Source organism: Corticium candelabrum, chromosome 15 (assembly GCF_963422355.1).
Source record: "Corticium candelabrum chromosome 15, ooCorCand1.1, whole genome shotgun sequence".
NCBI lineage: Eukaryota > Metazoa > Porifera > Homoscleromorpha > Homosclerophorida > Plakinidae > Corticium > Corticium candelabrum.
Genome location: NC_085099.1, coordinates 7,692,817 through 7,717,312, shown reverse-complemented (window position 1 = coordinate 7,717,312; position 24,496 = coordinate 7,692,817). Strand labels below are relative to the sequence as shown.

Sequence of the window (24,496 nt, the reverse complement as noted above, 5' to 3'; positions counted from 1 at the left end):
ACATTTCAATTGTCTTGATCACGATCGCAAAACGACGACTACCTATCTAACAGTGTACACTACTAGGAAGTTTGCATGTTTACTTCCATGACAGCTAGGGTTTCAACAAATACGTATTGTCTAGCTAGGACTTGGCGTTTCAGTAGACGGTCTGAAAACTCCGTTGGACATGTTACTCACGAACGCGAGCCGCCTACGGATACCGTACAACTAGCTAATTAAGGTAGAAAGTGTCCCGGATTAGTACCGCATTTCCTACACCTAAGTAAGCTGGGAGGTGCGTGCGTGTGTGTGTGTGTGTGTGTGTGTGTGTGTGTGTGTGTGTGTGTGTGTGTGTGTGTGTGTGTGTGCGCGTGTGTGCGTGCGTGTGTGTGTGTGCGTGCGTGCGTGCGTGTGTGTGTGTGTGTGTGTGTGTGTGTGTGTGTGTGTGTGTGTGTGTGTGTGTGTACACCTTGTGGGTGTATTGTTTCGTTGTAGATGGAGCAAGCGGGCGCAGGAAAATTTCGAAAAGGTGCGCAGAGCGACTCTAGCATCCTACCTCCGCTGAGAACTCCAGCTGTGGGGCGTGATAGTAAAAACTTTCATAGTCATAGCCACTCAGCTCAGGTAGACTATTGGAATGGAACAAAGATGGAAGCACGTCAAAGAACGATGGCAACTGGCTCGTCATCTCCAGGCACAAACGTTGAGAACAAATCAAGTCAAGCTGTTACTATGGCAACGAAGACGAGCGGCACTACAAGACGTTTGTTAGCCAATCGTAGTGAAAGGCAACCATTTCAACTTCGAAGTTTTTCGGCAGATGAAATTTGTCATATGTATGAGAGTCTGAGAACATTGAGTACGTCTCAGAGTAGTGAACATGGTAGCGGACGAACGTTGGCACTGAACAAACGTGAAACAGACACGCTGGAAAGTTCTTCTCAATCGGCTTTTCAAGTAGATCCTTGTGTTGTTGCTAGCTCCGCTGTTAGCAATGGTGCCATATTCTCTTTCTCAAACGATGATTCATTTGGTGGGCATTCTGCATCACCACACAGACACAGAAAGAAACACCATAAAAGGAAGAAAGGGAACGTCAATTCAAACTCAGTACATCCTGTTGATGTCTCCAGCAGACAATTGACATTTGAAGCCAAACATCTTGATACATTAAAGTCATCGAAGCTAATGCTTCTTTCTACAGATGAGGTTTTGAATCATCGACAGGCTGCCAACAAGTTGTTGCCTTTAGACAGTGGAGTTACAACTGCTGCAGATAGAAGCAAAGGGAAACATCAGGAGTTTCTTGCAGTTGAACAATCCCACAAACGGCTACTCTCTTCCCTTGGAAAGGATGCTGAGAGTATTATCTCTTACACACCAGGAACTTGTGGCCCATTGTCTGGTAGCCTACAGCATACTCCTGTTATGAATACATCACAACTTTTTGATAAATCGAGTTTACTAACTCCAATATCTACACGTTCAGTACGCTCAGTGAGCGAGTTTGAGTATAGTGACAGCCAGTTGGTTAGACAGTATTTTCCTGACATGATGCTAAAGATTTTTATTGGGACATGGAATATGCACGAACAGAAGGTATGTAGTTAATTTCTTTCATTTTGAGTATGCAAGAAAGGAGAGAGAGAGGGGAGGGGAGAGGGACTAGGGGAGAAGGGAGACTAGGGGAGAAGGGAGAGAGAGACTAGGGGAGAAGGGAGAAGGGAGACCAGGGGAGAAGAGAGAGAGACTAGGGGAGAAGGGAGACAGAGAGCAAAGGGAGAGAGAGAGGATGGGAGGGAGAAAGGAGGGTATAGGGACAACAGGGAGGGAGAGGAGGCAAGAAAGAGGAGAGGAAGAAAAATGGGAGGGGAGCAGAGCAAAAGCGAAGGGAGGGAATTAAGGAAAGTGAGCAGGAGGGGGAAGAGGAGAGAAAGGAAGGCGACAGGATGGAGACGGGAAGATGGAGAGGAGAGAGGGGAGAAACACCGTGTGTGTGTGTGTGTGCGAGCGCGGGCGCGCGCACATTGGTACAGATTGGTTTTTGTGTTTATTTATGCTAATATTATGGTTACAGGAAGTGGCAGACAACTTAGATGACTTTGTTTTACCATCTAATGTGGAGACATTACAAGACCTTTATGTTATTGGAGTACAGGAAACTTATATGGACAGGTACCGTAGTGTGGTCAGAAATATGATAAAACGGTCAATAAGTTTATGCATGTGTTTGACATGTTGTATTGAGATGTTAGCAAGAAGGCAAGTACAGTAGAACCTCGCTAATCCGGACAGCCTTGTTCCGCGCTCAACGTCTAGCTGTCCGGATTAGTGAAGTCGTCCGGATTAAAGAAACGCGTGTCTTTTCAGTCAGCTTTCTTTTAAATTGTCGCGGATCCACTTCTTTCTTCTTGATGTCGCCAATTGTGCTTCGGCCTACTCCGTACCGCTCTGCTATTGCAGCGTAAGATGTTGCTGGTTCATCAAGAATAGCGATCTTCTCATCTATTGTCAATGTCTTGTGACGACGTTTAGCCTTCTTGCCCTTATTTTTGCCAGACAGCTTGCCGTTACGTACATCAGACGCAGACATTTTTGAATCACAGCAATGATTCCCGGATTTAACCTGCCTCAGAATTCCCAACATATTCTGGAGATGCGAGGCCGGGTGCTGTAAGTCGTCCGGATTAACGAGGTCTGGATTAGCGAGGTTCTACTGTACAAGCAAGTAATATGAGTTTTCATTGTGCATTAGACATGACTGGAATGTCAAACTTCAGGAAACACTTGGTTCATCACATGTGCTGGCTTATTCCTGCAGACAGGGTTGCTTACAGCTTTCTGTGTTTATCAGAAGAGATCTTATCTGGTTTTGCTGTGGTGCGTCTAATTGGATTTTATGTTTTGTGTTTGCAATGAGTGCACTATGTTGCAGGATTTGTTGATAGCAATGTGATTACCACATTTAAACCAGCAAGTTTGATTAAAACAAAGGTTTGTTGTGTCAATGTCGAGTAGATTTACTGAGTTTCTTATCATCTACTGTTCACAAACGGATCATAAGAAGGCTTAAAGTCGATATTGTTATGATGCAGTGCTCCGTTGGACTGTATTGTTAAGAATATTTAACTTATGGGATGATGAAACATCGTATATGCTGTTGTTGTGAAATTTAAACTTTTTTGAGTTTGTCATAGTTCTTTTGCTTATTGAAGATTACATATAGTTGCATCCATTATCAGGTGGGTAATGACCTTGATTACATACATCTTGATGGTGATTAGAATTAGTCTTTTTGTCATGTTGAATACAACTTAGATTGCATCCCATCATAATGTCACATTGCGATTCAACTGAAGTAGAACGTCGATTATCCAAATGTCAATCAACAGAAACATTAATTATTCGAATGCACAGACTGGCATATCACTGTACTTGCAGCACTGTTCCGCCACCATGTGTGCTGCTGTCCTCTGAGTTCTTTATAGAGACGACTCTGGTCCCACTGGTTTGCCATGTAGGTTTGTATAGGTCACATTTGTAAGCAGAAGGAGATACAGTACACCAGTTCAATCAGCATGACTACATGGAAGCTTTAGTCTAAATCAGTCAAAGTTAACTCATCATAATTATCTGTATAGTGTGTGAAAAGTTGTTTTAGTTGATTATGCATACATTTAGAATTTATGAACACATCAATCACCAGTTAGTTTGGATAATACATGTTTTACTGTAGTTTTCGAAAGATTTGTTTTTAGAGGCAGTAATGGAAGAAATCAGTTAGTTTGCTAAGCCAAAAGAACAAAGCGAGACATAGCAATTTAATGAAATATGCACATACACAAGATTGCATAGACACTAACAAGTGCGCGTGTGCGAGCACACACACACACACACACACACACACACACACACACACACACACACACACACACACACACACACACACACACACACACGTACCTAATAGAATTGTTTTATGTTTAATAGGGTGGATTAGCAGTTGCGTGTACTATATTTGGTACTTCCATGTTATTTATCAACTCTCATTTATCAGGTAGATACAGTAATATGACTTGGTGACTAGCAAAGCAATACTGACAATTTCTTACAGCACATGAAGAAAAAATGCTGGTTAGACACACCGAGGTGGCTAAAGTCTGTCAATCACTTACAATCCCTAAAGGTGGTGCATATGGACATACGGGTATATGATACATTTATCGTCTTTCTTTCAACATTTAATAAGCTGCTTCTGCTGTAGCTGATGTAACTTATCGTTACGACTGTGTCTTTTGGTTTGGTGATTTAAACTATCGCTGTGAGGCAGAGCGAAGAGAAATGGACAGACTGCTCAGTGAAGGAGATATTCAGGTGAGAGATTACTGTCTTAACATACTATGTTATTTCTTGGTAAAGTTGTATTATTCTATCTTTGCTTTCGAGCACTTGATAAGTTTAGAGAGCAAAGTAACAGAGAACTGGTAGGCGCTCTACTTTGAGTTATGTAGTTTTTCTAAAGTATGTCCACACTGATTTCTCCCTCAGTAAATCCTGAATAACTTTTGACAGTAAGGTACTAGAGACACGCTAAACACTTTATGGTCATGCCAATCTTTGGGTGTGCATTGCAGATGAACTTCTATCAACCTTGTTATGCAAATTGATTAATTAGCTACTATAACCAATGGACAGTCTTCAATTAAAAGACAAGCCCACCTCTTATGCTAATTACTAATTGCTCATTGGGTAAATGCTGGGAACATCTGCTTACACAAGAACCACACAAGCTTTTGGGGGGAAGGGGGGACAAGTCTGCTGATGACATCCAGATGAAGTTTGGTTTGGACAAGTGTGTTGTTGCACACTTTGTCAACGGCAAGCTCTCTGGACACAATTCTGGGTGACCGTAGGAAAAACTGACACCATAAACTGTTTGGAACTGGGTCAAGTCTACAAGTATTTGGGTGTGAATGCGAGTAACGGTATCCAGCACAGCACTATGCGGGAAACGCTCCGTTGTGAGTACTTTGCAGAGCGAAGATGATTCTCTGAAACGAGTTGTACGGTCGGAACAAGATTCTGGCCATCAACAGGTTTGGGCTGCCGGTTCTCACTTATGGTTTTGGTGTCATTTATTGGAGGACCATGGACCCGCAGCAGCTTGATCGATGGACCAGGAAACTTCTCTCTATGCACGGTGTCCACTATCCTGGTGCAGACATTCACTGGCTGTATGCTCCGTGCACCGAGGGCGGTCGAGGGTTACAACAGATTGAGTCGACGTATCAGTCTTGTATTGTGGGGCTGGACTGTTACCTTTGTAACAGCTCTGATCTCTTCATGCAAATAGTCCGGAAGTGTGAGGCTAGGAGGTCCTATCATTCAATCCGACGCATGGCTTGTCAGTTTACTGCACAGCTGCAGGGAAGTCTCTCTAAGGACAAGTCACACAAGTCACATGGAAGTGGAACCATCTTGTGTGATGGTGTCTTCAAGCAAGTGCCTCAGACAGATGCGAAACATTTCCGCACGTGCAGCGGTTCTCTTTGTGTACAGCACTGGGGCAGAAAACCTATGCATCGTCAGTATCGCCGTCTGACTGAGAAACCACCTATGGACATGAAAGAGACCTACAAATGGCTGAAGTCATCGAATCTTCCTGCTGCAACTGAGGGACTGGTTATTGCTGCTCAAGACCGAGCTCTTTGGGCTCTGTATTATGAGCGCAATATTTTGCATCAAGCTGTCAGTCCCACTTGCCGCTTCTACAGTGTAGGCCTGGAAGCAGTCAACCACATTGTGGCAGGCTGTAGTGCATTGGCACCAATGGACTACACTGATCGACACACTCAAGTGGCCTCCATTATCCACTGGGACATTTGTCATCATTTTGGGGTTCCAGTGGAGAGCAGATCATACCACCATCATCCTGATAGGCTTGTGGAGACGGACGACATTCCTATGATATGGGATACAGCCATCCCTACTGCTAGGAAGATCGGTGCCAATGGTCCTGACATCTGTTTCAGAAATAAGAAGACAAACACTTGTCTTCTTATCTGGTTGAGCATGACACTATAATAATAATAATAATAAAACAAGTCTGTTGGTTCTTTTTCCCTTCCTATTTGGCTGTCTGAGAGTAGACTTGTTTCCGTCAATGAGGAGTTGCCGTGATCTGGAGTGGAGATCGTTGGCAATGAGGATTAGCGCTTTCCTGATAGTCATTGATATCTACTGGTCATGCTGTTCAGAGCTGGTGAAGTCTTTGTAGCGCACGAAATCAGTAATTGATAAGCCAGTTAGTAGCGTCATATAGATTACATGGAAACATGTAGCTTTATGGGACTTACACTTGGTTGGTGGGCGCCCAGTTGAGGGTAAAGAACCCACTTACCCTGTACCTAGAGGGTGATGCCAACATAGCATAGATAGAATTGATATCTTTTAAGTAAATATTTTGTACATCTGGACACGTTATTTGACTCTAGCTAGTGTTTCTAAGCGATTTTCTGCTATATGTAAATGTTTTTTCTGATCAATATGTGTGTGTGTGTGTGTGTGTGTGTGTGTGTGTGTGTGTGTGTGTGTGTGTGTGTGTGTGTGTGTGTGTGTGTGTGTGTTTATAATAATAATAATAATAATAATAAGAATAATAATAATAATAGAGTCACCACCGTGGCTTAGTGGTTAGTGACAATGGCTACTACTCCATGGTTTGGGGGTTCAAACCCCAGTGACGATAGTAAATTATGAAACTTGTCCGTCTTTCTCTCTCATGTTTCTCTAGCTTTATCCATGAGACTATGACTCGTTTCAGTTGTTGGGGAGTTTCTGTGGTCTGGCGAACGGTCCGTTGACGATGACGTCCAGTGCTTTTCTGGTGATCATTGATATCCACTAGGCGTGCTGTATCGAGTACGCGGTCACCGTAATGCCTGCAATCTATATCGAATTGGCTAGTCATTGATTGCCGTATGGACTACACGGAAACATGTACCTGCTGGGCTCACCTGCCGGGTTGGTGGGCGCCTAGATGGGGGTAGAGACCCCAGTTGCCCATTATGGAGGGGCATAACGACATATAATAATAAGGCTTAGTGGTTAGCGACAATGGCTACCACTCCATGGTTTGGGGGTTCAAACCCCAGTGACGATAGTAAATTATGAAACTTGTCTGTCTTTCTCTCTCATGTTTCTCTAGCTTTATCCATGAGACTATGACTCGTTTCAGTCGTTGGGGAGTTTCTGTGGTCTGGCGAACGGTCCGTTGACCATGACGTTCAGTGCTTTCCTGGTGGTCGTTGATATCCACTAGGTGTGCTGTCACGAGTTTGCAGTCACCGTAATGCCTGCAATCTATATTGAATTGGCTAGTCATTGATCGCCGTATGGACTACACGGAAACATGTACCCCGCTGGGCTCACCTGCCGGGTTGGTGGGCGCCCAGATGGGGGTAAAGACCCCACTTGCCCATTATGGAGGGGCATAGCGACACATAATAATAATCTGTATTGTGCTGTATCGAGTTCGCGGTCACCGTAATGCGGGCAATCTATATCCAATTGGCTAGTCATTGATCTCAGTGTGGACTACACAGAAACATGTACCGGGTTGGTGGACACTCAGATGGATGTAAAGACCCCACTTGCCCATCATGGAGGGGCATAGTGACACGTAGTAATAATAATAATAATAATAATAATAATAATAATGTCTTAATAGTGGCTTAGTGGTTAGCGACAATGGCTACCACTCCATGGTTTGGGGGTTCAAATCCCAGTGACGACAGTAAATTATGAAACTTGTCTGTCTTTCTTTCTCATGTTTCTCTAGCTTTATCCATGAGACTATGACTCGTTTCAGTCGTTGGGGAGTTTCTGTGGTCTGGCGAACAGTCCGTTGACGATGACGTTCAGTGCTTTCCTGGTGGTCGTTGATATCCACTAGGCGTGCTGTCCACGAGTTCGCGGTCACTGTAATGCCTGCAATCTATATGGAATTGGCTAGTCATTGATTGCCGTATGGACTACACGGAAACATGTACCCCGCTGGGCTCACCTGCCGGGTTGGTGGGCGCCCAGATGGGGGTAAAGACCCCACTTACCCATTATGGAGGGGCATAGCGACACATAATAATAATAATAGTCACCGCCGTGGCTTAGTGGTTAGCGACAATGGCTATCACTCCATGGTTTGGGGGTTCAAACCCCAGTGACGACAGTAAATTGTGAAACTTGTCTGTCTTTCTTTCTCATGTTTCTCTAGCTTTATCCATGAGACTATGACTCGTTTCAGTCGTTGGGGAGTTTCTGTGGTCTGGCGAACGGTCCGTTGACGATGACGTCCAGTGCTTTCCTGGTGGTCGTTGATATCCACTAGGCGTGCTGTATCGAGTACGCGGTCACTGTAATGCCTGCTATCTATATCGAATTGGCTAGTCATTGATCGCCGTATGGACTACACGGAAACATGTACCCCGCTGGGCTCACCTGCTGGGTTGGTGGGCGCCCAGATGGGGGTAAAGACCCCACTTGCCCATTATGGAGGGGCATAGCGACACATAATAATAAAAAAAATGTGCAGTGTAGGCCTGGAAACAGTCGACCACATTGTGGCAGGCTGTAGTGCTTTGGCACCGACGGACTACACTGATCGACACAATCAGGTGGCATCCATCATTCACTGGGACGTTTGTCGCCATTTTGGGGTTCCAGTGGAGAGCAGATGGTACCGACATCATCCTGATAGGCTTGTGGAGACGGATGACATTACTATGATGTGGGATACCACCATCCCCACTGCCAGGAGGATCAAAGCCAATCGTCCAGACATCTGTCTCAGAAATAGGAAGACAAACACTTGTCTTCTTATTGATATCAGCTGTCCTGCTGATGGCAACATTGGCAAGAAACATGCTGAGAAGTTGGCGAAGTACAGTGACTTGAGGGTGGAGATAAGCCGCATGTGGCATTGTCGAACACTGGTGGTTCCGGTGGTCTTGGGAGCTTTGGGCACAGTGCACGCAGGTATTGCACGGTGGCTGGACATTATTCCAGGTCATCACAACCTGCAGCACTTACAGAAAACAGTGCTTCTGGGATCTACTCGGATCCTTCGTAAAGTCATGTCTTCTTTCTAGACAGCCGTGATGGTCTAAGTACTTCTGAAGCAGGGTTTGCTTCCGGTACTTGTAATAGACTTTACAAACCAGACTGATCTGGTTGAGCACGACACACACATACATAAATAATAATAAGTACTTCTGAAGCAGGGTTTGCTTTCAGTACTTGTAATAGACGTTACGAACCAGACTGATCTCGTTGAGCACGACAATAATATGTCGAACACTGGTGGTTTCGGTGGTCTTGGGAACTTTGGGCACAGTGCACACGGGTATTGCATGGTGGCTGGACATTATTTCAGGTCATCACAACCTGCAGCACTTACAGAAAACAGTGCTTCTGGGATCTACTCGGATCCTTCGTAAAGTCATGTCTTCTAGACAGCCGTGATGGTCTAAGTACTTCTGAAGCAGGGTTTGCTTCCGGTACTTGTAATAGACTTTACAAAGCAGACTGATCTGGTTGAGCACAACATAAGTCACTGCCTTGCTTAGTAGTTAGTAACAATGGCTACCACTCCACGGTTTTGGGATTTAAACCTCAGTGACGACAGTAAATTCTGAGACTTATCTGTCTTTCTTTCTCATGTTTCTCTAGATTTGTCCAGGACTATGACTTAGGTAAAGACCCCACTTGCCCATTATGGAGGAGCATAACGACACACAATAATAATGTGCTTGTGCTATGGTTGGCAACCAGCATCTTTACCTGATTTATGTGCATGCAAAAACCACTTTTGTTGAACACTCATTATCTTGCCCTGCTGGTGGATTTCCGAAACTGATATAATGAGATAAGATACTATTATCAAGATGTTGGATGATGTCGGTCATGACATGCAAAGAGAACCAACCTTACAGCCCTTGAGTGGAGTGATACTACCTCAGCGGACCAACGCATCTGAAGATGAAGCTAGACCAGACAGCTCAATGTGTGGTTTTTGGGGTGGTCGATTTCAAAAGACTTACTAGATGTCAGAGTCTTCAACCCTCATGCTCTACTAACATCTTCAATATCATCTTGTCTAAGAAAACAAGAACAGGAGAAGAAATGATAATATGAAGTACATATTAACACAGTTGAGCATGCATCTTTCACACCCGTGATATTCTCATGCAAATACCAGCAAACTACAACTTCAATGTTCCTGAAGAGACTATCATCACTGATCTCTGAGAAGCAGGACATGGCATACAGCGTAACAATGTGTTGGATCAGATGCCGGCTGAGTGGATGAGTTTGCTCTTAGTTGAGCGGCTATCATGTGCCTCAGGGGTTGCAGAAGAAGAAACAACATTAATTAAAGGGGAACTCCGACGGAAATACAACCTGATCTCTAAATGTAGGCTGGAATGAAGGGTAACGCTAATTACCGTTGAGTTTTATTGTGCTAGCCTCATCTTTCTGTGAGAGGAGAGGGTCAAGTCTGCTGGGAGAAAACGGCGTCTAGCATCCTACTTTCATTGCAGAGAGATCTTCTAAGGCCTTAAAACACAAGATGCCTCTATAGTTACCATTCCCGTTTAGTTTTCATGGAGTTTACTGGCAAGATAACTGAACTACGCTAGCAATTCATTTGGTGTAGGTGGAGGTTAGCACCGATGACGTGTCAGCTTGGCGCATGCTTCGTACCTAACCCGTGTTTTCTTCGCTACCAAAGCGACTGTTAACCTAAAAGTAGCACAGCACGAAATTTCACAATAAATTAATCTATGAGGAGGAAGATTCAGAGGGTTCAAATATTAGGTTCTCTTGTAGAGATCTGAGTAAGCAGACACGCCCCTTTCAAACAGCGGCTCGGCGAAGTGTTACAGGTGCAGAATGGAGCCTTAGACTTTTACATGAGCCCAATGATGTAGACGGTGTAGCTTTTTAGTACTGTAGTACGTAAGTTGTTTCACCCTGCACAGTGTGTAGACTCGTGACTATGGCAATATTCCCTCCTTTGTCATTCCCGAATACTCAGTCCTCTAACGTGGCTCATGAGGCATCTAGAAGCCATGCTGATTGCCAAAGCTGAGCACACCAGCGTGCTACCTTTAGTAAATTTGATGTGGACGTAGGACTAGAGAACAACAAGAAGGGGCATGTCCATCTACGCAGGTCTCTTGAAGAGAACTTTTACGCTTCCTTGACGTATTTGAATCTTGTGCGTGTTTCTCCTTGTAGATCAATAGAGCGAAGGCTGATGCTAATTGCCATTGAGTTTTATTGTGCTAGCTTTATCTTCTGTGAGAGGAGAGGGTCAAGTCTGCTGGGACAAAACGGCCTCTAGCATGCTACTTTTGTTACAAAAAGCTTTTGTAAGGCCTTAAAACACAAGATACCTCTATAGTTACCATTCCCGTTTAGTTTGCGTGTAGTTTACTGGCAAGATAACTGAGCTACAGAGGCAATTCATTTGGTGTAGGCGGAGCTTATCGCCAATGATGTGTCAGCTTGGCGCATGCTCCATACATAACACGCGTTTTCTCCGCTACCAAAGCGATGGAAGTAGCATAGCAAGAAATTTCACGATAAAGCCTACATTTTGAGATCAGGTTGTATTTTTGTTGGAGTTCCCATTTAACAACATTACCAAAAGTCTTCTCTTGGCTGCTGCCAAGAGTCGACTGAAAGGCTGATTACATATAGCATGGACAGAATTGATTTAAGCAAATATCATGTACAGCTCAACACGTTATTGGACTCTAGCTAGTGTTTCTAAGCGATTTTTTTGCTGTAAGAGCATGTTATTGGCTGCTTTGTTCTTGTTTGTTAACAATTGTTTACAATAACAAAAAATTATAATAATAGTAATAATGGGTTTAATCCTGAGTGGAGACAGCAATATAATGAAACAAGTCTGATGGTTCTTTCTCACTGCCTATATGGCTCTGCGTGTGAGAGTAGACTTGTTTTCATCGATGGTGAGTTTCTGTGATATGGTGTGGGGACCGTTAGCAATGAGGATCAGTGCTTTCCTGGTAGTCATTGATATATGTATATATTGATATATGTGTATATATATATATATATATATATATATATATATATATATATATATATATATATATATATATATATATATATATTGGGCATGTTGTGCAGAGCTGGCAAAATCCTCGTAGCACACGCAATCAATAATTGATAAGCCAGTTACTAGTGCCAAATGGATTACATGGAAACATGTACTTTTCTGAGACTTACCTGCCGGGTTGGTGGGCGTCCAGTTGAGGGTAAAGACCCTACACCCTACCTAGAGGGTGATGACGACATTTAAGCCTGCTACTAGACTACTACAGTTCTATTACTTTGTTTTGTGATGCATATCCAGTTAGCCTCAGTACAGTCTTTTCACTCAAATGCAAACCAACCAGATAGTAATAAGTGCTTGCAGCCATAGTGTGCTAGTTGTTGATCAAATGACAAACCTTTTTCAAATCTAAATCAGTTCTCTGACCCTTTGATCATTCTTATTCTATTATATTATATTATGTAGGAGATCATTTAATGTAGCATTATTGAAGTAAGGTATGAAATTAAGTGACTGTTTGGACACGATCATGTTTGAATGTGCTTTGTTTAGTCTGAATATTTAACTGAGATTTATACAACATTTCACGTTAATTAGGTGAAAGGTTTAAATTATTTGTTCATATGGTCACAATATGTATCTGCTTATTTATCATGCATTTAGTAGTCAGAAATTGCCTTTATATGTTATTTTGGAGACTTGATTTGAACAACTAGTAACAGGTTGCCTATACTTGGGTTGTGTGTATGTGTGCATAGGGGGCATTGACAAAAGATCAGCTTGCAAGAGAAATGAAGAAAGGTAAGTAGGCTAGAGGACACATGTATATATGAACTATGATGTGATAGCAGTGATGCTGGTTGTTAGGAAATGTATTCAATGGATTTTCGGAGCAACCCATAAGGTTTCTTCCAACATACAAGTATAATCTGAATAGCGACATTTATGACACATCAGAGAAGAGTCGCACACAATCATGGACAGTGAGGATGCCATTCTTTGAAAATGATTTCTTTATAAATATACAATACTGATAAATCTTGAAATAGGATCGAATACTGTTCAAGTCTCGATATGGGTCTACAATTACTGGACATCTATATCAGTCTTGTGATACTATATCTTCATCTGATCACAGGTTAGTACAAGGTTTACATAGATAATGGTTTGTGTCTACGTTTGTAATCTGTGGGTAATTCTTACTAGCAACCAGTACATTTACAGGTACATGACTTACATGCATTTGTGGATGCATGCATGAAAAGTTTTAAGTGTGTTGACAATTTCAATTTGTGTGCCAAAAGGTAGCAGAACAAGGAAATCGCATAGAATGCACTATGTTGATGCACCATGTCTTGCGAAAGCGGTCTCTACATTTAGTATGGAAAATGTGTAGAATTTATTCTTGTCCACCACTGTGATGACTGAGGCACCCAATGTCAATCACAAGAATGAAGTGTATTTACAAGTGCACACTTACATAAGTACTCCTGCGCATACACATCCCTCATCACACTTCCCTTCTAACAATTATTGTTCTACTCTACAACCATTAGCTTCCTAACTACCCACTCAACTTGTCAATCATCGTCCATGTCTCGGCTTCATACTCCACTTCCTGATATTGTTTCTGCTGAGGATCAGGGCTCAAATGTCTTGGTCGTCTCCTCATCCTCCTTGAGGCTCTGACCTCCCAATCCACCTGATCACTTGATTCCTCCCCAAATCTTCTGTCACAATTAGAATCAAATGTGATTTTTCTTAGTCGTCTCAGGAAATCCATTCCCAAAATCATAGGGACCACCAATCCCTCTACTACCAGGAACCTCTGTACCATAATGTGAGATGGAGGTACCATTCAAACAGAAATCACCAATTGACTGACCTTTTCTTTTGATCATTTCCGGTCCAGCTCCTCAACAGCCCTCCGCTTCTGCTGTTTCATATTGGCCAATGCAGCTTCCGACAGTCTTTCTGTTGCTACCAAACTATTTTATCTGCTCCAGTGTCCAGCATAGTAACCACTTTGTGCTTCTGATCCATATAAGAGAGACATATGGATTCTTACAAATAGGTTTTCGTTGTTGCCCTGTACCGTCCTTTGGTAGTTTCCCCTGATTCTGTTTCTCTTCCTTCGTTGAATGTTGCAATCTACCAAGGTCGTCTACCACCACTGACTTTGGTGGCTGCCTGCCTCTCCACCTGTACTGCTGACATGGTTCCAAATCTTGACACTCTCTAGTATGCCTCCAACGTTCCTTATATCCACCGGGATGAAGTTGATGGCAATACCAACATTCCACTTTCTTCTTGTCTTATCCTTACTTCCAATGCTTCTTCATTACTGAAGCGGATACCACCAACTTGGTAATGGCCACACACCCCAGCTGGTTTGACATTCGATTTGTCACTAATACATCGCTAATACTGTTGCTGTTGTCTTTCTCTTTGTCGGCTGTCACCTCTCCATCCGCTGTCACCTCTCCATCCGATGTCCCTTGAGACGAAGCCTTTATTGCTTTACTCACTACCATGGCTTTCTCACTATGCTAAGTAGGTCTTCAAAGCTCAGCTTCCCTTCATCTGTCATCCACTTTTGCCTAATTTTTTCCTGTCTAATGAAATCACACTGAATACCTGAGATGAATTTCCATAGAACTCTAGATCCAAACTGCCATTGCTTCCTCTTTTGCAAATGCATAGCAAGCCAGCTGTCTCAATCAAACCATAAATGAACGAAGCTGTTCCTCTAGTTGCTGCTTACTCTCCTCAAACCTCCGAATTGCTTGCTCCAATCCTCCTGATGTCTCATATCTCTTTTCCAGTCTGCACATTAACTCTCTCATTTCATTCATCCACAATCCACCTGCCATTTCTTCTTGGTTCAACCACGCTTCCAGCTCACCCGACAGCTGTAACTGCAGCATCATGGGCTGGTACTCCACTTCTTCCCATTGTCTTATGCCTTTAGCACGCTTTACCTTCTCGGTTAACTTGAGATGACTTTGAAAGCTAACCAATTTGCTGGCGTCACATCTTCTCTGAATGTCCTTGCTAGTTTCATCTCTCTCCCTCCGTAGGCATCCAAATCAGGGTCACCGCTACTTGTTGCACCGTCGTCTTGTTTCCACAACATGCACATTTACACACCAAAGAAAACACAACCACTCCTGTCACCACTGTGATGACCGAGTCACCCAATGCCGAACACAAGAATGAATTCTATTTACAAGTGCACACTTATAAACATAATCCTATGCATGCACATTCATCATCACACCACTGCAATTCAACATTTCTAGCTAAAGGTGGTTGTACAGCAACAGTTGTGTTAGCTTTTAGTTGCAGCTTTTTATCATTTTCTACCTTGGCAGAGTTTGCCACTCTTTGACAAATTTAGTGCTTTCTTGGATTTTTCCTGTTATGTGCAAAATAGGTGGAGCACAAAAACAATATCGTGATGATATTCAAAGTTATATGTAGAAGATGTATTTGCAATCCACATTACATGCAGCGTCCAGCGCATCTTAATTTCTATTCTCCATAGCTTTACCATGAAACCTCAGCTTACTTGTTGTATTTAGTAGATTTGCAATATTTTGGAATTGCCACTACTACCAGATGCCACATGGATTTGTTTGAACTTGAATTGGCAACACAGCTTAATTAATTAACAGTTGTTCATGAAGGAATGTAGGCAAAGTGATTTTTATAGGACAGATGTCCGAAGTTCTACAGAAAATTGACTTTTAGTATCTGTGGTGAGTCTACTAGTTAAAAATGCAAAGCATTGTTGGGGCGAGTCAGACAGACTCGAGGCACAGTCACTGCTGTGTTCACACTGGGTTTAGAACTTGGTTTGCTACTGCTAGTGATTTGTCATCGTGGAGAACATGCACGTTTTAGTATCGTGCTAACGTAAATTTTTTGTAGTTTTCTACATTCTGGTAGTGGTCCCGTGGCGTGCAGCAATCAGTTGTGAACATCTTCCTCTCTTTACTTTGTCAGCTAAGAACTATGTACGTGTATGTAGAAATTTGAAGTAGTCACAAAACCGATTCGTACATGCACCTTTGCAATGTGTTGTGGTGTGTATGCTTTTTTCGTAGATGCTCTAGCAAAAAAGAAATTTTCCTGTAAACTTGGCCACTTCAAATCAAGCTACGAGTAGTTCATTCACAGCCAACACGCACATTTGTACACCGCGGAGAACATGGGTAGAGCGCTAACATAAATTTCTTTGTAAAAGCGATGTGTTCTCACATTCAGTTGCATTTTGGCCGCAGTCATCAAGCCATCTCTAGAAGCTCGAGCTTGTTTGCAAATTCTCTTATTAGTCTCATGGGACTGACGTGCAGCAACCTGGAGAGCTGTACAGCTATTACACTTACACCTGCATTGTGACATCACAAATCAACATGTTTGTGATTGGCTCAAAAGAAACGTTATTTCTGGCCGGTCAGTCGCAAGTACGTATGTACATACGACCGACCGTACATACGTACCATCACACACATCTCAACACAGATCAGGACACATAGGAAGGGCGTCGCCAAGGCTCGCTCCAAATAATACAACATTGATACAGTGGAACATTTACCTTCAGTCATTTGTTTATTTTAATGGACAAGCTGTCTAACTGCATTTCCACCAGGCTTGCAATGTACAGGGCTGATATAGAAAATCCCAGACTGGGTCTTCTACGTTTATCTAAGGAGTGCTTTGTGTATAGGCAGGCTTGACCTTGAGTGGGTTGTGAGCATTGGGACAGGGATTTCTTGTACTGCTGTATTACCTCACATAGAATGGCATGCCCGTACAGTGCCAGGCTTAACAGACTGTTTTTGAACCTCGAGATGTAACAACTCTTTCAAGTGAAGGAATAGCTCATTATGGTAGCCGCATAGTATGGATACAGACTATATGTACCATAAAATGACCATAAAAGCACCCAGGCACCTTGGCTACTTTTTGGAGGAAACATAACAATAATATATTTCACTTTGTACCAATAGGTACAGCCTCTCACACATGAGAGAATACATACAATACACAGTCAAACACACGTACACATACACACCTCCAAAAACAGAACGTAATTCCTTTAGTGAAATAGCGAAAAAGTTAGTATGCACATCCGCAAAGGGCAACTTATCTCTATAGAATACTCATGATAGTCCTCTAACTAGGTTGTTACTAGAGCCCAGTGACTTTTTCCAAGATAAAGCTTGTACTGTTCGAATCCTCACTGACGCATTGACCATCCAATTACCTAAGCGTTCACAAAGTGAGTCTCTCCATGGAAGATCAAGTCCCTGTCGAGTCTCCTTCCTGAATATGGTGTCAACTGCCTTTGCAGTTGAGGCTTTCTCCAAGTTGCACAGCTGGCTACCAAAAGATAGAATAGGAAATGTAGTTGAATAAAGCTGACGTTTGTTCAAATGGCTGCTTTACATTATTGTTTGGGCAAAGGCAGTTATTGTATAATTTCATTGGTCAAGAGTATGAATTAGGTGCAACAAAGCGGCAACATGTGAAACAAGGAACGTGGAATGGAATGGAATGCGGAATGGAACGTACGTGGAACGGAAAGTGGAATAGAATGTGCAGGTGCCATGTCTGCAAGCTCACGAAGAATGCATAATGGAATGTGAAACGTGCAAACTGGAACGTTAGTCAGAGCTTCATAACACAACATCTAAGAAACAGACAGTATCCGCACATCAACACTACCAAAAACAATACAGAGTCAACGACACTGCATGGATAATGAACAATGTAACAGTTATACTGTGTAATGAACAACACAGCACAAAAATTCAGGGACATAGCCACCGGTCCAATTGGTCCAGTTTCAACCGAACCACTTTTCAATATTTTTATTTCACCAATGGACCATTCCCGAAAACTTTCAAAATATGGTATTGTAGCGTCAAGCTAAAACTTTTACTATATTGATATAAATTCAAATACAGCACAGGAAACGCCTCTCACACAAATTATGAGGTTCTATTCTAATTGGTAACATGTAGGCAACTTGTAGTGTCTAACCGATTAAGTATGTGTTATTTAATCACTCTGTAGAGAGCCTCATATCAAGTGCCAGCAGGTCCTCAGACCAGAAAAATGCATACAGATTTTAATTGCATACCTGTTCATTCTGTTTCTGGCTCTAGAGGTTTCCCAGAAAGGTTACTTTTTCTTATGTTAATTAATTCAAATTTAGTAACCTATCAAGTCAACCAAAGTTGTGTTCGACTCAATGAAGAGCAGGATAGTCAGGCAAAGCGGAATCATCTCATGATTGCATTACGTACCACCAAGATATAACCGACATCTTGATAAGTATGAAATCACAAAGATTAGGCAAGAAGGATGTACCACTCGCAAAATTTCGTTCCTCGTGAGATGGCATGTCCCATTTATATAAGTATATGTATGTACTGACATTTGAAGAAATCAAACACGAGAAGAGACTTATCTTTAACCAATGCATGTTTGTGCGTGTGCGTGCATGCTTCTAAATTTTCACCCAGACCACTTCCAAACTGACAGTACGTCTTTGCCATTACATGTATGTCTATAATGAACACAAGACAACAATTACTGAGGAATGAACAACACAATTGGCTAATTAGCAAATCAGCCATTCTATGACTTTTTAGGGATTCAGCAATATAACTTATGAAGGTATTCTCGATGCATGGAGAGCTGGCTATCAAAACATAGTTGGAATATGAAGGCTCATTGTTTCAACGGTTAATTGGTTCAACTGCCCTCACGTACTCAATACTAGCAGCTGATTCGATTTTGGATCGAGTGATGAGATTTCCTGAGGATTAAATCTTGGTAGCTAGGGGCATCTTGCAGCTTTTGATAAAATGGATTTGTGTTCGAAGCGGTTGTCAACGTGCCTTAATTGACACAATGGCTGCAAGGTACCGGTGATTTATTAAATTGAGAGCTCATGCTCTGCGAATAAGGGATGAGAGTTAAAAGAATTCTCCTTAGACTGTTCTGTTGCAGGAATCATTGCTGAAGCTACTATAGTATATGGGCAAGGCAGCATTAAGGTATTGCTCGACTCTACTTCAGATTACCTGGTTCTTTTATCCGCTTCCAGGGGGCATATTCGACTCATTGCCAATGAGGTCATCTGTTAAGCCTGATGCTTCTCATTCATTAAGTATCATGGATGTATGGATACTGTCTCAGCTGCTAGTGTCTGTGTCTTAAATGGCAGTCCGCGTTTCACATTCCATTACACATTCTTTGTCAGCTTGCATCAGTATACGCAGACATGGCACATGCACATTCTATTCCACGTTCATTCCGTTCCATTCCATGTTCCTTGTTTTACATTTGCCCAACATAGTTGAAGCATATGTTAATAAATCTCCTAAATCTTCACCTCAAGAGCATACTTGGCCCTAATTGATTATAAGAGCAAACTGCCAGTAAATGCTGAGCTTTTGGAAGTGCAGTGTAACTCAATATTTATCAATGTTCTTCGTAAAATAAGCGTCATTTATCATGGACACATGGCTTTCAGCTGAAGGTAGTATGTCAGCTTTAGTGCTTCAAGTTTGGATAAACCCTTGTTCAAACATTTCGTAATTGATGATTCAACAAGCACATTTTTGTCTTGATTCCGTACTTTCTTGAAAGCTTGGAATTCTATCCCATCTACCGTCCAGCTTGGAAGGACAGAAAGAAGCTAGAAAAGATCATTACATGCAGGGTTATCCCCAGCATACAAAAGGCACAGCGCTCTGCCATGCCTTGGCTTCCTCTTGGTACAAGCCCACCATGCTTTGCTGCATGAGTAGGTAGTGATTAGCTATGAAGACAATGGACTTGTATTTGTATTTTGAAAAGTGGTAAGGCTAACTAGTTCTTGGGATGATGGGTTTGAAGATAAGACCAATTAGGATGAAGACTGCCATATGGTATGAACTTAATTGTAATACAAGTACTCAAAGATCAACACGCAGTGGTCGTCAGCCCACTATATATGTCAGTATCTGATGGTAACATGCAAAAGAGTTCTGTAGATTCTGGCCCTTAATCCTATCCTATGCACTAGGTTCTCAGCGTCTTGAGGTCTTGAAATTTTCTACTGGCTGTGAGGCTTAATATATCTATCATGTGGTCAAGCACAGTGAAGACAGAGAGAAACTTTCTTTAAAAATAGACCACTCTGTTCCTTTTTGGCCTGATCATTCCATGACAACAGTTTGTGGCAGATCAGTATAAGCAAACCTGCATCCAAGTTTCTGTGGGGGTGGCACTTGTAAAAATCGAAATGGGTGTGCCCAAAAATTTTGTGTGGACATGGTCCAAAGAAATGACAATGACAGGTAGTGTACAAGTTGAAGAAGGCAAGAAATAGGAAGATGAAGATGAAAAGGAGCTAAGAGCTCTAGAACTAGTAGTCTGTCTTGATGAGTAAAGGAAGAAATACAGTTTTGGAATTTGTTTACGTAGGCATGAAAATAGAGGAATGTCGTTGACTATTTGACTGTAAAGTGTGTTAGATGTACAGCTGAAAGCAAATGGCACTCCCAAATACTGTATTTCTGCGAATAGTGCCCCATGCTCAAATAATGCTCCATGGTGAGCCTATACCAAATAATAATGCCCCATGGTGAGCCTATACCAAATAATAATGCCCCATGGTGAGCCTATACCAAATAATAATGCCCCATGCTTGATTCGTGCCGCACTGGGGTAGTATTCAAACTCAGTTGTATGCATGCATGTCTATCAATGTATACGGTTGAGATGAAATGAACACGCAGATAGAACTACTGAGCGATGATGAAGATTCAACGTATGCAACAGACCAGGAATACGACTCAAGTGATAGCGAAAGTAGCCAGGGGTAACTGTAAGATTACATTAGGTAGTTTGTGTGTGTAGTGTGGTGGTGTGCAAATGAACAATGCAATCTCTATATGCTTGCGAAATAATAATGCCCCGTGTTTTAAAACTATGAAAAATAGTGCCCCATGGGTCACTGCTTGCAGAAATACAGTATATGTCGCACTCTTACGAGGGCTAATAGCAATAAATCATGCTATGGCATTTATAAAATGAGATGGCACACCCAGTATGACACATCTACCACATCAAATGTCTAATCACTAGAGCTTATATTCCACTAGCTTTTACCTACTGAGTTTCATGCAATGTATAAATAGGTGCACATGTGCTCAATCTCCTTTGTAGAGATTTTCATAGCGGTTTCTACTGCTGTCATGCCTGTATTGATTTGATGCCTTCTTCTTTAATTTTCTATCAGATGTCACATATTACTGTACTTGAGATAGTTGCGGTGCAGTAGTTTCTTGAAGTATTCTACTGCTCTGCAGATGACTCCATAATGAATGTGGTCACCAATGTGTTACCATGTCCAAGGCTACCTGGCTTTCCAGGCATGATATGTAGGTCACACCTTCTGCAACACTTGCTATAGGGGCATGCCCTTCTGTGAGATAACATTGTTTGTACATAGCTCGTTCACACGAGCACTTGTAACCAGGCCAACATGGGTCAGCACAGCTTGCTTTTGAAAGGTTGTGTGAATGCGGACCAAGCTGAGACAAGCCAAGCCAAGCCATGCTGGAGTGGCTCACCTCAAATTGGCATGCCTGGATGGTTTGGCTTGCCTCAGCTCAGCTCGGTTTGGAAAGGAGCTCATGTGAAAGGTTATAAGATAACTGGATATGCTGCTGTTTATTTCATTGCTATACTCTGTTTTACAAATTCAAGTTTTGTATTAATTATATCCTAGATGTGACAGCTGATGGTGAGGGTTCTCATTATTCATGAATATGCAGATTGGATTGGGATGTGGTCTTTAATTAGATCTAGTAATTTTAGTCATTTGATAACTTCTATTTGGCAAGTAATTAGGCCTGATACTGTAATTTTCTTGTGGTATAGCCTTATTCAGGTAAGTTGCATAATAATGTCTCATCAGATAAGCAACTTCCTAATGTGTAGCCAGTGTCATAAAATGCTTCTTCATTCATACAAGCATTTAATGTAAATGTTGCAGTGTAGTTTGTTGTTATATGTAGGCCTGTTTGTGCTATGTTCCAAGCCATGCTGCAAGCTACTGGAGAGAACAGGTAGTTGGCTTATGAAACTTGTGTGTGTGTGTGTGTGTGTGTGTGTGTGTGTGTGTGTGTGTGTGCATGTGTGTGTGTGTGTGTGTGTGTGTGTGTGTGTGTGTGTGTGTGTGTGTGTGTGTGTGCGCGTGCATGTGTGCATGTGTGTGTGTGTGTGTGTGTGTGGGGGGGGTGTAACATGCAATGTATGTTTATAAACTCATATAGGCAGAGGAACCAGTGCTGCTGATCCAACCAGTTTTCAAAAAGTGCGCTACAGCCAGCGGCTGTTTGCCACAAGCTTTTGCTTAATACTCTAGTCGATCAACTAATTTATAGATTTCTTCTTACAAGAAGCAAAAGATCACTTGTTCTAGCTGTACTCAATGTTGATCCCAGTATGCGACTGTTGATGCTAACTAAATTCAGCCTTGACCACAGTTTGACAGATGTTGGCAGGACACAATTCTTGGCAGTTTATTGTTAATTTGCATAGTCTTGCATAGCCAGACCATCTCCACCATCATCGGAGATGGTCTGGCTACACGAGACTACACTTGTTAGGCAGGATCACCTTTGATATGTTTTCAATGCCCCTGAAACACTTTTTTATTGTTATTTGTCTACTTTGAGTTCTCTCTTTTCCAGTTTGCCCAATGCTCCTGTTCAATTTGATCGAGCTGTATATTCTGAAGGTTAGAAATTTAATTTAATGTTGATTGTCAGTTTGATGATGATTTATTTGTGGTCTTGGTGCATATGTATAGGCAATGCAAGACGAAGAGCAAGGCATATTTCTTCATCGTCTTCTCAAGCATCTTCATGTGATAATAGCAAGAGTGCAGTATGTGTCATCTTATAGCCAAGAATCAGAGTAGTTATAGCTGTTCTCTGAGTTTGTATTTGCTGAAAGGGATGGAATGTTTTTAATTAAGAAGATATATTTATTTTTGAACATTTTTACTTTTAATAAATGTCAGTGACTGAAGCTTTATTGAACATAATAAGTTTCTATAAATCACAAATTAATTAATGTGGGATAGTTTTATAAGTATAGCTTGAAGCTATATCCTGAAACTATATCTTGAGGTACTGAGATCTGAGGAACGCTAGGCCAGACTGTTAGGGTATCAGAAACAGCAGTCTTACACAGAGCCATGTACGGCTCTGGTCTCATGAACATAGTCACCATGTCCTTCTCCTTACTTCCTCTGCTATTTCCACAGTCTGATGGGCCCATATGGGGTTCCTTTTATCCTCTGGTGTTCTGCTGCCCTTCATTCTATGGGAAACAATGAGGCAGCTAACAATCACATGTGGGTGCATGAACCTGGTCCGTGACAACAGCTGTGAGCTGCAGTGATTTCCTCTGTCTACATTGATGCTTGGCTTTGTCTCACCCGCTGCAGTTGCATTGGAATTGACTTCTGGAATGGTCACTGATGAGAATTGACTGAAGATTAGTCGAGCAAGATCTATTGACTGCTCTGTTAATAATAAATGCATTCATAACCATTTGATCAATTCTAGACTGAACTACTAGTAGGTCTCCATGCACCCAGGTAACTGATTACTCTCGATCTGTTCACTTAGTCTGTAATGTAACAAGTTTTTATAGTAACGCGCTCGTGCAGGCAGGCAGGCACGCGCACGCGCGCGCACACACACACGCACACGCACGCGCGCACACACACACGCGCACACGCGCACGCACGCGCGCACACACACACGCGCACGCGCGCACACACACACGCGCACGCGCACACACACACGCACACGCGCACGCACGCACGCACGCACGCACGCACATACACACACACACACACACACACACACACCTCTAGCTAGCGTACAGTGCATTATTCGACATATCGCCACACTTGCGGTCACTTGCGAAGACTATAGTGTACAGATCTTACGTCGCTAGTGCAGCGTGACGCTCCTCTATGTCTTTGGAATCCAAAAACATTATCCTTCGAATGTAGGAAGGGCCTAAACTCGAGCCTGGAGCGGGGAGACAATCCAGGGAACGACGAAGACTGGTCTAGGAGGGGCTCTAGCTAGGACCAAACCAATACTAATGACTTTTGGCATTTCACGATTGCTGCACTACTATTCTCTTACTTTGAGAAGCTTGGGGTACGACAATGTCCGAAATAGCTAGTGAGCTAGTAGCAAACACGCTTGGTTTCTTGATCTTTGACAATTTGACAAGTAGACCAGCATCCGGGAGACTAAGCTACACTCAGGAGGT

The 24,496-nt window shown here is 42.4% G+C and overlaps 1 protein-coding gene and 1 long non-coding RNA gene across 2 annotated transcripts; one reads left to right on the top strand and one right to left on the bottom strand.

Moving 5' to 3' along the window:
- The first annotated feature begins 275 nt into the window (after positions 1-275).
- On the top strand, positions 276-23,230 carry LOC134190455 (phosphatidylinositol polyphosphate 5-phosphatase type IV-like). The gene is made up of 13 exons (XM_062658899.1): positions 276-1,581; positions 2,060-2,157; positions 2,738-2,862; positions 2,918-2,976; positions 3,973-4,039; positions 4,097-4,189; positions 4,247-4,356; positions 12,886-12,928; positions 12,995-13,110; positions 13,177-13,265; positions 22,213-22,263; positions 22,891-22,937; positions 23,010-23,230. Exons 1-13 carry the CDS (start codon positions 478-480, stop codon positions 23,102-23,104), a joined length of 2,097 nt encoding a protein of 698 aa, XP_062514883.1. The 5' UTR covers positions 276-477; the 3' UTR covers positions 23,105-23,230.
- Positions 23,231-23,232: 2 nt separating this feature from the next.
- Positions 23,233-24,482, bottom strand: LOC134190456 (uncharacterized). The gene is made up of 3 exons (XR_009971634.1): positions 24,367-24,482; positions 24,162-24,302; positions 23,233-23,729 (listed from the first exon to the last, which is right to left on the bottom strand). It is a non-coding gene; the product is annotated as an uncharacterized LOC134190456 (long non-coding RNA).
- Positions 24,483-24,496: the final 14 nt, after the last annotated feature.